This window comes from Mauremys reevesii, linkage group 1 (assembly GCF_016161935.1).
Source record: "Mauremys reevesii isolate NIE-2019 linkage group 1, ASM1616193v1, whole genome shotgun sequence".
NCBI classification, from domain to species: domain Eukaryota; kingdom Metazoa; phylum Chordata; order Testudines; family Geoemydidae; genus Mauremys; species Mauremys reevesii.
Window position 1 is genome coordinate 59,977,478 of NC_052623.1, and position 13,419 is coordinate 59,990,896.

At 47.4% G+C, this 13,419-nt stretch overlaps 1 protein-coding gene across 1 annotated transcript in view; it reads right to left on the reverse strand.

Moving 5' to 3' along the window:
* VPS36 (vacuolar protein sorting 36 homolog) overlaps positions 1-5,687 on the reverse strand; it is a 37,083-nt gene extending 31,396 nt beyond the window's left edge. The window contains exon 1 of the mRNA XM_039491966.1: positions 5,533-5,687. Coding sequence (XP_039347900.1) covers positions 5,533-5,556 — 24 coding nt within the window. The 5' untranslated portion in view covers positions 5,557-5,687. The remainder of the gene's footprint in view (positions 1-5,532) is intronic.
* Between the last annotated feature and the right edge of the window lie 7,732 nt (positions 5,688-13,419).

The window sequence follows — 13,419 nt, forward strand, 5'->3', positions numbered from 1 at the left end:
GTTCAATTACCCCCAACCTGTGGAAAAAGGTGCCAACATTCAGAATACCCTCTTTAAGTGCATGTAGTGACCCTTTTTGCAAACCACCCAGACCTCTCTTCTTACCCAACCTTCCTTCCCAGCTCCCCCACCCCACTGCTCTCACCCTATTTGGGACTCTTGCCTAACTATATACTAGCAAAGGGATAGTGAGAAAGAGGTGTATGTGACTTTTGTGATTCATGGCTTTGAGTACACTCAATACTGTCTCAGTTCATTGTTTCTTTGGCTTCTGCAGATGTGTCCTTGAAGACCAACCCCTACACACTAGCAGAGCACTTCTGTCAGATAAGGAGGTGAACCAGGAGGATATGTTTAGAGAAGTGTTGCAGTCAACAGGTGCAGCACGTAGCTAAACAAGAGCATAGAGGGAGACAATTAATGAAAAACTCAGGCTGGATGGCCTGGAAAGGAGACATGGGTAGGAGTGGATGATAAAGCTACTGGAGGGACAGCTAGAAATGCTCACGTCCCTCATAGTGCTGCAGTCTACGCATGTGTGCATGATTCCCACCGCAGCCCATACAGAATGCTGTTCCGTACCTTTCCCAAACTCCCCTAACACATTCCTCACCTGTTCCCACCCCTTTCAATCCACCCCTAGAGACCAGTTTTCATCATGAAATGAGCGTTATACACAGCTGTGAGAGCTTGAACCAAGAGACTGCTCCTCATTGCCATGTGCCCCTTTTTTGGGGGGGAGGGGGTGTTATTCTTTAGTTAAAGTCTGGTATTTAAAAAAAAAAGAGTATTTGTGTCATGCACATGGTAGTTGCTGCTAAAATTCAAGCAGTGGCTAGAGGCAGGAACTTTTGCTCACTATAATTAAAACTCAGAAAGCAAGCATTACAGGGTCATTTAAGTCAGCAAGTAAACATTGCCTGACCAAATGCATCAGATAAAGATGCATTACCAGTGCTCGTTATCAAAATGCTCCTTCAGACTCTCCCTGATTCCAATAGCCTCCCACTGAGCCACTCATTGCCCTGGTATCTGGCTGTTCAAAAATCAGCAGCCAGATGACCCACCTCAGTGCTCGACCCCTGGGGAAACTTTTCACCCTTCACTTCACAAGTGTTTTACAGAGCACCTCCGGCTGCCATGACCATTGGAATATTTTCCTCATTGAGGTCTAACCTGTTAAAAAGGCAGTGACAGTGACCTATTAATCTGCCAAAGGCACATTCAACAGTCATTCGGCTCCTGCTGAGCCTGTTGTTGAAGCACTTCTTGCTGCTGTCTAGGTTCAGGGCTGCCCAGAGGATTCAGGCGGCCTGGGGCAGAGCTCTTTGGCGGCAATTCAGCAGCAGGTCCCTCTCGGAGGGAAGGACCCGCTGCTGAATTGCCACTGAAGAATGAAGCAGCGGCGGTAGAGCAGCCTAAGAGCCGCTAATTGCGGGGTTTTTTTCCCCCTCTCCGCTTGCGGCGCTTGTTCTCACTGGGCAGCGCTCCGAGGCTTCGGCAGCACTTCAGCAGTGGGTCCTTCACTCGCTCCAAGTCTTTAGCTGCACTGAAGGACACGCCTCCAAAGATCCGGAGCGAGTGAAGGGCCCACTGCCGAAGTGCGGCCGAAAACCCGGCGCGGCTCGCAGGGCCCCTGCGGGGCCCAGGGCCTGGGGCAAATTGTCCCACTTGCCCCCCACCCCCACCCCCGGGCGGCCCTGTCTAGGTTCCCAGCATAAGGCTTCATGAGCCACAGGAGGAAAGGGTAGGTGGGGACTCCCAGGATCACTATGGGCATTTGCACATCCCCACTGGAATCTTCTGGTCTGGAAAGAAAGTCCCAGCATGCAGCTTTCTGTACAGTCCAGTGTTCTGAAAGATTCATGCATCATGAATTTTCCTTGACTAACCCGCATTGATGTCAGTGAAATGGCCCTGGTGATCCACAAGCACCTGCAAGACTATGGAAAAGTAGCCCTTTTGATTGATTCTATCGCAAGATGGTCTAGGGTCAAAATTGGGATATGCCTTCCATTTATTGCCCTGCCATAGTTCGGGAATCCCATTGCTGCATAACCATCAGTTATTTCATAGAATACCAGGGTTCGAAGGGACCTCAGGAGGTCATCTACTCCAACCCCCTGCTCAAAGTAGGACCAATCCCCAAATGGCCCCCTCAAGGATTGAATTCACAACCCTGGGTTTAGCAGGCCAATGTTCAAACCACTGAGCTATCCCTCCTGCACATTACCCAGAGTCACAATCCTTCATAGCAGGAGGCAATTAATGGCCCTGCACACTTGCATCACTGCAACCCCCACCGTGGACTTTCCAACTCCAAACTGATTCACGACTAACTGGTAGCAGTCTGGATTTGCCAGTTGCCACACAGCAATCGCCACTCGCTTTTTCACAGTGAGGACAGCTCTCATTCTGGTGTCCTTGCACCTCAGAGCAACGGCAAGCTCTGCACACAGTTCTAGGAAGATGGTTCTGCACTTCTGAAAGTTCTGCAGCCACTGTTCATCATTCCATATATGCATCACAATGCAATCCCATCTCTCAGTGCTTGTTTCCTGAGCCCAGTACCAACCATCCGCCATGTGCAGTTGCTCCATGAATGTCAGCAGCAATCTTGAATTGTTTCTTTCCATTGCACACAGCAGGGCAGGCACCACAGATTCAGTTTCTGTATCCCAGCTCATGAAATACTGCAGGACCGGCTGTGTTGTGTTCATAAGGCTCATCCACAGACTGGTCAGCAGTTCAGGATCCCTGCTTTTAAGGCAGAGATGGTGGGCACACAGTTTAGAAGGGCACAAAAAACAGCACAAAATGAAGTCAGAAACCCATGGAATTATGGGACAGAAAGAACTGCATCATGGGATAGTGATCCTAGGGGTCTGCTCACCATGATCCATTCCCAGATCTCCCAGCAGCAGAGGGTGGTGAGTTGCACAGTGGGCTAGTTACCCATGATGCTTTCTCTGTAGATGCAAAAGCACCGACTGTGGACGTGCTTTGCCGATACAAGGAGCATTGTGTGGACATGCATAAGCAATGTAATTAAAAAGAACAGGAGTACGTACTTGTGGCTCCTTAGAGACTAACAAATTTATTTGAGCATAAGCTTTCGTGGGCTACAGCCCACTTAAAATCATAGAATATCAGGGTTGGAAGGGACCTCAGGAGGTCATCTAGTCCAGCCCCCTGCACTTCATCAGATGCATAGAATGGAACATATAGTAAGAAGATATATATACATACACAGAACATGGAAAGGTGGAAGTTGCCATACCAACTGTAAGAGGCCAATCAATTGAGATGAGCTATTATCAGCACGAGAAAAAAAAACTTTTGTAGTGATAATCAAGATGGCCCATTCCAGACAGTTGACAAGGAGGTGTGAGGATACTTAACATGGGGAAATAGATTCAATTTATGTAATGACCCAGCCACTCCCAGTCTCTATTCAAGCCCAGGTTAATGGTATCTAGTTTGCAAATTAATTCTAGTTCAGCAGTTTCTCCTTGCAGTCTGTTTTTGAAGCTTTTCTGTTGCAAAATTGCCATCTTTAAGTCTGTTACTGACTGACCAGAGAGGTTGAAGTGTTCTCCTACTGGTTTTTGAATGTTATGATTCCTGATGTCAGATTTGTGTCCATTTATTCTTTTGCATAGAGACTGTCCAGTTTGGCCAATGTACATGGCAGAGGGGCACTGCTGGCACATGATGGCATATATCACATTGGTAGATGTGCAGATGAACAAGCGCCTGATGGCGTGGCTGATGTGATTAGGTCCTATGATGGTGTCACTTGAATAGATATGTGGACAGAGTTGGCATCGGATAGGTTCCTGGGTTAGTGTTTTTGGTGTGTGGTTCCTGGTGAGTATTTGCTTCAGGTTGGGCCCCCAACACCATCATTGGGCCAAATCGCTGGAAATCTTGAAATCTTTCAGAAAATTCTGATTCCAGTTCTCGCATGTACATTCTAATCTCAACATCAAATGCAGTGCGCTGTTCCATGTGGCATGATAGTGATATAAGCAGCAAATCAGGACTTAAAAATATCCCAGAACAGTGACGCTGGAACAATTTTTAAGGTGGAGGTGCTGAGCTGCGCCCCCTCTTGCCCCTGTCTTCACCCCTCACTGCCCCAGCTGGGGACAGTGGGCCACAGCTGGTGGTGGCTGCAGAGCCCCAGGCCGGCAGCCAGGATCCCAGGCCAGCAATGGAGCCCCCGGAACCAGTGGCCAGGACCCGGGCAGTGTGAGTGCCACTGAAAATCAGCTTGCGTGACACCTTTGGCACGCGTCCCATAGGTTGCCTACCCCTGGTGTAAACAAAGTGTAAGTGTGTAGGTGGGTGGGGCTCTCCCTCACTCTCAGTGTCTGAGGAAGGCCACACCCCTTTGCTGACATGCTCCTGAAACAGTCTAAGGCCTTGGCTACACTTGCTCATTCCCCGTCCACATTAATAAGGCACATAGAGCGCTCTGACTCCACAGCTACAGCACTGCTGGTACTCCACCTTGGCGAGTGGAATAATGTTTGCTGCACCCCCGCTGGAGTGCCACAGTGCCAGTGTGAACGTGGTGTTGCGTTACTGCGCTGTGATCAGCCTCCATAATCCCCTTAAGTCAAGTAGCCACTCTTGTCATTGTTGTGAAATCAGCTGCAGGAATGCAGAAATGCCCTTTCAAAGCTCCATTTCGGAGCAGCCGTCTGCTTATCAGCTCCAAGAAAAAGCAAACATTTACTGTTTGCTTTGAGTGAGTGAGAGAGAGATGGTGGGGGAGAGAGGGGTCTGAACTTACAAGACAGCATGCTGACACACTCTCAGCACCCCAAAAACCCAATCTCTCCCCCTCCACATACAACACAAACCCTGTCACACTCCACCCCACCACCCCCCATTTGAAAAGCACGTTGCAGTCACATGCATGCTGGGATAGCGGCCCATAATGGACCACTCCAATGCTGCTGCAAGTGCCACAAATGTGGCCACACCAGTGCGCTTGAAGCTGTCAGCATGGACAGACTGTAGCGCTTTCCCTACTGCGCTCTATGAAGGTGGGTTTAACTCACAGTGCTCTATATCTGCAAGTGTAGCCATATCCTAAGTAAAGGGGGAAATTAGCAGTCTCTGGCTCCAACCCTTAGTTCAGGGTAGAGCCATGAATAGTTCAGGGGCCCAGGCCCTCAGGCAGGGCAGGGCATCCAGCAAAGAGTCTAGGGGGCTCAGGCAGGGGTTGAGCACCCAGCAAACAGTCTAGCATCCCAGCTCAGTGGGCGGTAGACTCACACAGGCCTCCTGGCCAAAGGTGGGGAAGCCGCCACGCCAAGAGTGGGGTGGCAGGGGATAGGGGCACACAGACCTACCCAGTTCCACCACATCCCAGCCCAGTGCCTTAACAATGGCAGAGTGGTCTGCCACTGGGTCAGCAGAGATCCAACCACAACACACTGACCCAGACTCAGGCAGCAACCCAGCCAGGCTGTAGTCAGCTATCCCTGGGCCATTTCCTACCCTGGCCTGGGGTTGTACCTGAATCTCAGGGTTGTCCTCCATCTCCCCTGGGTACACTGCAAGCAGTGATCCCAGTTGCTCTTCAGCATCAGGTACATCTGGTAACTCGGACAGTTCAGAGAAGTCCTCAACAGGCTTCAGCTCCAGTAGCAGGGTGAAAGCATCTACCTCCCTTAGCAACTTCAGCCCAACTGAGCCTTGTATATTCCTGTTCCTGTCCCACCCACTCTGCTTCCAGGAATGGCTTTCCTGGTTCCCCCCACCAGGGGTCATCTGGCCCTCCCTCACTCTCAATCTCCAAGGGAGGCCATGCCCCTTTGCTACACAAGGCCTAAGGCTTCATCAAACCCTGTATTTCCTATATATCTCTTCTCTTTCCCAATTTCCCAACCAAGTTCCTAACCTTCCAAATTAATGCAATTACCACCACTAATAGTATGGCTTGCACAGTTACAAAGCCCATTGTTATCAGGCTTTTCTGTGGATGTTCCCCAATATTGCATGCTAATTCCTACCATAGGACATCTTCCGGTGTACCTATGTTGCTCTGAATATTACGACTCTCCTATCTTAAGGTCAACAAATGTTCTGGATGTCTGCTCATTAAGGCCTGCGCATTTAAAGGTAATGGTTGTATGACTCAGCTTAGCTATACCACACAATCTAGGGCAGCGCCAAACATAAGGGCATCAGCTGATATATTGTGGCTCTCATGCTTGGGAACTTGAAAAATTACTTGATCCCCTATTGGGTAATCTTTCTTGGAACCAAGCAGAACACTGGCCAGTTACAACAACATGTCTGTGTTCTATATTAGAAGCGTCTGATCCATGAGGTTACACAATATTTGTCTTCTCCAGTCTTTGCAACCTTGGCTTGACCATAGCCTGATTGCCTCAGCTGTATTGTGCAATTTCAGGTTTCTTCATCCAAGGTGAACCCATATGCGAGCAATGCACTCTGCAGTATATCACAATGACATAACCAAGTACCATGCCTCTTGGAACAACGTGAGATATCTGGGGCTTTTCAGACTCCCCCACCCTCCTTACCAGTATCTGAGGATGAATGACATATTCCTCTAAGATGTAACCTGCCATGGTAGGTTCCAATGTACCTATGGACTGGACACTATACACTCTTAATGCCTCACTTAGTCCTGTGGCCAGTGGTACTGCTAGTACCACAGGAAGGATCCACGTTTTATCAAGCATACACCTTTTCTCAGCATAATAGACCCTTGAGCAGTGCCTAAACCTACACCAATCTTCTCCTTTTATTCTTGTCCATTGTTCTACCATCTTATTTGTTATAAAGCCAGGCATTTCCCGACCCCGAATTTACTTTAGTCCTACCTGTAGGTCCTGTATTAGGAAGATGCCATACCAAGAATACCTTTGATACATTAGGATGGTTCATGATTTTTCCCATTTCATTTATTGCCACCTCCACTTCCCTAAATAGTTGTCCTGTTATCCCAACAGCCTGGACATCTTTAAATCCTCCCCTATACTCTCATTCTGTTGTTTATTTAACTTTGTTAACAGAATCTGTAACTGAGCTCTCATTTTCTGATTCTGGTATCATAATACTATAATATCCATATGATTCTATGCTGAAGTTCCCAATGCTCCGACTGCTAGTACAGTTCCTAGAGCTCTTTTATTTCTCTTCCCCTGAATCTGACCTTTTTCAGGCTATCAAATGTCCTCCAGTTCCACCCCATCCACTGATTGTCTGAAATTTTGCACCACATTTGCATAAAGCAGCACACATATTTTGCATGACAGAGCTACCATGGTAATATAAAATTGGTTACATTCAATAATCTGCTATTTATGATTTGTCACTAGTCTATTGTCAGATCTTGCTTTCATTTAGGAGTAGGAAGCATCATTACTCCAGTATGCACAGGAGTGGTAATGGTACTCTGCCAGTCCTTAATCATGTTCAGAGAGAAGGTAAAAGTCCCAGTCACTTTCCTGGCATAATAGGTGGACTCATGGGTGGCAATTTAGTGATCTGCTAAAATAACTCATATTTCCTGCATGTGTTAACTGCATTCCATGAAGAGTTGGTGTGACATTATACTCCATATTCTTTATGAAAATATGCTTTTGGTATGAATATGACATAACTAAGATATGTTTTATGCAAGATAACTCTTGTAAGGTATCATTGGAAAGGTTATGATTTACTGAATATGATTATTCTATTTGTATGCATATATCATTTCTGTATCTGAAATTAGGAATATTGACCATGTATCTATATTTCAGCTACGTTGCTAACACTTCAGGTACAACAATGAAAAAGCCAGACAGTGCTGATGGCCCATCAGCAAGACACAATGGACTATAAAAGAGCTTAGTCTTCCTGCAAATGTGTGGGTCACCCAGAGGTGAAAGTAAGGTACACAGCCGACCATACCAGCAGAGGGCAGCTTTCCCAGGCTGGCAATTTAAAAGGGCCCTTGGTTCCAGGCAGCCACCGGAGCCCCGTGCCCTTTAAATTGCTGCCAGAGCCCCACTGGCAGAGCCCTAGGGTAGCAGCAGCTGCAGGGAGCCCCGGGCCCTTTAAATTGCCACTGGAGCACCGCTGCTGGAGCCCCTGGCGCTGTAAATTGCCACCAGAGCCCCAGGGCTCCTGGCCACCGTTACCATGGGGCTCCAGCAGTAATTTAGAGGGCCTGGCCACCGCTATCGCAGCAGAGCACCAGGCTCTTTCAATTGCTGCCGGAGTCCCGCTGCCAGAGCCCTGCGGTAGTGGCGGTGGCTGGGAGCCCTGGGGCTCCAGCGGTGATTGGAAAGGGCCCAGGGCTCCTGGCAGCAGCCAGAGCCCCTGGCCCTTTAAATCAGTGCCAGAGCCCTGGGGCCCCTGACCGCCGTCGCAGCTACCGCTACCATGGGGCTCCGGTGGTGATTTAAAGGGCCCGGGGATTTAAAGGCCCATCCCTTCAGGTTGAGGCTATGCCCCCCCCCAACCCCGGCCTTGCATATCGGTTAGTAGTCCCTTAAATTACTTTCACCCCTGGGGTCATCCTGTGAAGAGTGGCTACAGGGGCCCTACAGAGGCATGTGACCATGTCACCTGATACTGGAACCCATCTTGAATCCTGTCCTTTTCCACAAGAAGCTGGGGCGGGTGTCAAACTAGGAAACAAAGGATTCCCACCTTATGCAAATCCTATTTAAGGATGGAGAGTGAGGTAATACAGGTCATGAGTTCTCCCCTGCTACCCCACCCAAGATGACTGCTGGAAACAATAAGACTGGACTGGGAGAAAGAGCTGGACCCAGGCTGGAAGGGCATCTGGCCTGTGAAGAAGATTATTAGAACCACATTTAGGGTGAGAACTTACATGTAACCAGTTTCTTTTGTGTATTAAGCTTAGTTTGCAAGCTCTGTTTTATTTTCTTAGTAATCTGCCTTGTTCGGTCTGCTACCTCCTTAAAATACACCTGTTATAGTTAATACATTTATTTTTGGTTTATAATATAACCCAGTTTGTGTGATTTCTAACTGAGGAGGTGAGAAGTTGTGTACACCCTCCTCTACATTGAGGGAAGAGGCAAATTTCATACAATTTTGGGTTTGTACTCCAAGTAGGGGTAGATATCTGGGTGCTGTGGCAAGCCCATTAAGCTGAGCCTTCCCAGAGTGGATCTCTGTCTCTCTGTGCAGCTGGGTGTGGCCCTGTCTGTGTGCTTGGCTGGAAAAGGCTGGGCAGCCTAGCCCAGCAAGACCAAGTAAAAGAAGGCCCCAGGCTGGCAGAATAGTCTGACTCAGTGGCATCCAAGCACACCAGGTGACATCCCAGGGGGTCCAGCCCATCACAGTTGGTTAGCCATTACCATCCCATTTAAACACCCAGCATCCTCTAGGTCCTCCAGTCCAAGTGCTGGCTCCTGAGAGTTGCTTGTGTTGCAGGATCCTCCACCTTAGCTCAGGGCCGCCCAGAGGGGGGGACAAGTGGGGCAATTTGCCCCAAGCCCCAGGCCCTGCAGGGGCCCCCTTGAGAGTTTTTGGGGCCCCTGGAGTGGGGTCCTTCACTCGCTCTGAGGGCCCCGGAAAACTCTCGCGGGGCCTTGAAGCTTCTTCTGCTCTGGGTATTCAGCAGCAATTCGGTTGCAGGGGGGTCCTTCCACCCCGGGACCCACCGCCAAAGACCCCAGACCCCCTGAATCCTCTGGGCGGTCCTGCCTTAGCGGTCCATCAGTACCCAGAACACTGTAGGCTTTCCTGCTTGATTATCCAGGAACCATAAGGGTAGGGTGGCATTCTCCCCCTCATGGGCACCGTCACTGCTGTCTCACCAATTTCATGGATCCTGATGTAATTTATTTTATGCCTCCCATGGTGATCAACATCTGAAAGAGAAAACAAATATTCTTACTCCTCTCTTTTTACATCATACTCTGCAGGGGGCTCATTAGATTTCTGCTTAACAGCACAGACAACGGTGATTACTGCATCAGATAAAATTCAGATAATCTTTGAACACAGGAACTGCCACTGTCCATGACTTCTATAGCTCTATGGAACACACAGCCAAACCCCAGAGCCAATTCCTTCCTGCAGAATTCTCTCCCAATCTCTTCTAGTCAGATCACAAAATTAAATCTGCTCTCTAGATTTCATTAACTACTTTAACACTTCCTCTATGCCCCTGCCTCTTGGACAAGTACCTATTTCTTTCATTATGGCTGATAGATCCTCTGGTGAAAGATTAACTTTCACCAGTGTATGCGTACCACTCTGATTGTTTTGGACTATGGATGTGATTATAGGCTCCCCAGGGACATGCACCATAGGGGCAGTTTTAGAATCCAGATTGCTCAAGAAAAGAAAGAGAGGATTATAAGGAGGTGGAGCCTCCTACAACACTGTCCAGATTAATCAGACAGTGAAACTTTTGGAAGGAGAGAGCATTAAAGCATCTGTTAGTTCTGTATTCTCCAATTGCACTGCTTCTAGCTGTGCTTGCAGAATGCTATTCTGCTGCTTAAGAGGCTCAGATTCCTGGGTTTCTCAGTCAAAGCCTCAGAACTTGTAACAGGCTGTGTCTGTAGCTCAGTGACCTTGTCTCTCAGTTCTTGTATCTCACTCTTCTGCATTTCTTTAACATGAGTTTCATATTTTCTGCATTCCAGTTTCAAATGCTTCATTTTGTTTCACAAAAGCTCTGGTTGTCATTAATAAATCCTGAACAACCGCAGCTTTTACCCTTTTCTTGTTGCCAAAAAAGTTGGTTTCCAGAAGTTCCACTGCTTTAATCAGATTCTGGCTTATGAGGATGCCCACCTCCTTAAGGTGACCCCCACCATGTCTGGCCAGATACCTATCTACATATCTCCCCAACGACTCCATTGTCCCTTAAAAATGCCTTAAATCCCTCAATACTCTTAGGTTGCAGTCCCTAGGATACTGGCAGCTGGCCCAATCTGCAAACTGCCTGGTTTACCAGAATGCTGGATTGAGATTCACTTGTTTAGCAGATGGGTCTAATTTTTATTAAGGCAGAACACTCAGCAAATTACTCATGAATAGAAAGATCATGAGAATGATCTCATCAGTTGCCTCTGGCATCAAACAATACAGCTTCAACCTCCCTTTGTTACACAAAGATATTTATCATTTTTTCATCTTTTCTTATACATAAGTATTAGTCTCTTGTTTCCATGTTAACTCTCCTCCACTGTCACTCCATGTTTAGTGTTAGCACAACATTTTTCTAGCTTTTTATTTCTTTTATTTTTCTCACCTGCATGATTACTCTGCAATTTCTTACACATACTGTATACAGTTCTACTTATGCTTATGCTGTTAACTGTTATCAGGGCAAAGTCTGAAAAGCCACAGTAGGCCTCTCTCAGGCCTAAGTATGCCTTTACTTCCAACAGAAGTCCCTGAGCCAATGTTTGTCGGTGCTGGGCACTCTGGGTAACTAGTTTGGGGACCCAGTACTCAATATTAAAACAGGGAACGACACAAGCAACAGAGGCCAGCATGGGCTGATAATGGTACTCTAATGGAGCAAGCTTGGTAGCTGAGTGCTCTAGGTCAGAGCCAGGAAGACTCTCAATAGTAGCCCAGAAAGTGGTTCCTGTTGGAGAAGAAAAGGTATTTTATTATTTCACTCAGAGAACTGAACTGTGAGGCTGTATGGTGCCCCTGCCTAACCCTCTACCCATTCTGTCACAATGAGCTATGCACCATGAGGCAGTCAGGCATTAGAAGTGGCTGCCATAGAATATGTATTTGTTTTTCTCTATGATCCACAAAGTGCATTAGGGGCAGTAACTGGGGCTAACTGGAAAACAACAATTCTGTTTTGCAAAATTTACAAGGTTTTGAAGTTTGTTTTCATTCCAATGCAGAAGGAAAATGAGGCCTTTTGAAATTAGAGAGACCCCAGAATAACTGGTAGTTGGGACAGTCTTCTCGGATGTGGGAGCATAGGCACCGACTTCCTGTCTACCCAGGGGGTGCTAACGCCCCCCACTCCACCCCTTCCCCCAAGTCCTCCACCCTGCCCCAGCCCCGCTCAGTTCCTACCCCGTTTCCCAAGCCCCTACCCTGCCTCTTCCCTCCCCCGAGCGCACCCTGTCCCCACTCCTTCCCGCTGCGAAACAGCTGTTTGTGGCAGGTAGGAGGTGCTGGGAGGGAGGGGGACAAGTTGATCAGTGAGGCCATCAGCAGGCAAGAGTCACTGAGGGGGGAAGAGTGGGGACCTTGGCTGCCGGTGGGTTCTGAGTATCTGCTAATTTTTCTCCATGAGTGCACCAGAGGAGCACTCACAGAGTTGGTACCTATGTGTGGGAGACCCCAACTCAAATCCTTGAACTGAGTCAGCCACCACAAGGACTTGCTCCTCAGTCAGGCTCCTACCCACCAGGTTATAAAGTCTATCTTTGTATAAATATTAATTGAGCCAGAAACAAAGTGGAAGAGCTCCAACAGGAGAGACTGACAGTGTCTGAAGCCAGTATTCTAGCCTTCTAGTTGGATTGTATTAAGCAAGTGGCTGGAGGTAACCTTGGAGCTCATAGTTTGTGTCCTGGCCACTTGGAACTTCACAGCAGCAGGGCGGCTAGCTCTCAGATGTAGAGCAGGGTGAGAATTTCTTGATGAAAGGCTTTTTCTAAGGAAAATGCTGATTTGTGGAAACCAAAATTGTTCATGGGACAAGAATGGTTGTGACAAATTTCCTGCTTCAACAAAAAATTGAAAAAATATTTTCAAAATTATCAAGACCCTCCTCCACTTTCAACATTTTCTAAACACAGAAGTTGTAATTTTTGTAGTTGATACAACTTGGTTTGAAATGTAAGTTAATTTATAGTAAAAAAAGATGAATTGTTTACATTCAATTTCCTGTTTTACAATGAAGCCCATCATAGAGATGTCTAAACTCCAGAATCCTTTGTTTCTCTGGCTGGCCTGAAATCCATTCCAGACATAATCAAGAGATCTTCAGAAGGCTGATAAATGCCTTACCAGATGGCTAACAGGTAATCTTTTTTTCTGTAATGATGTGGAGTTAAGGGACATGAAGAAGAAGAAACCTCTAGTTGGGCTGAGACTAAAGTTAGAACAGAGAGGTCAGGATAATCAGAGCTAGAACCCAAGAGTGGCAATCAGAAGACTTGGATCGGCTTGCATCCGAAGAAGTGGGTATTCACCCACGAAAGCTCATGCTGCAAAACGTTTGTTAGTCTATAAGGTGCCACAGGATTCTTTGTTGCTTAATCAGAAGACCATCTGTTTTCTATTCCCGGCTTTCTGACCATGAGCAAGACTCTTCACCTCTGTGTGCCCCTGTTTCACCAACTATAAAATAGAGATAATCAAGGTTTCATTTATTATCCCCATTTTACAGGATGGGAGACTGAGACACACTTG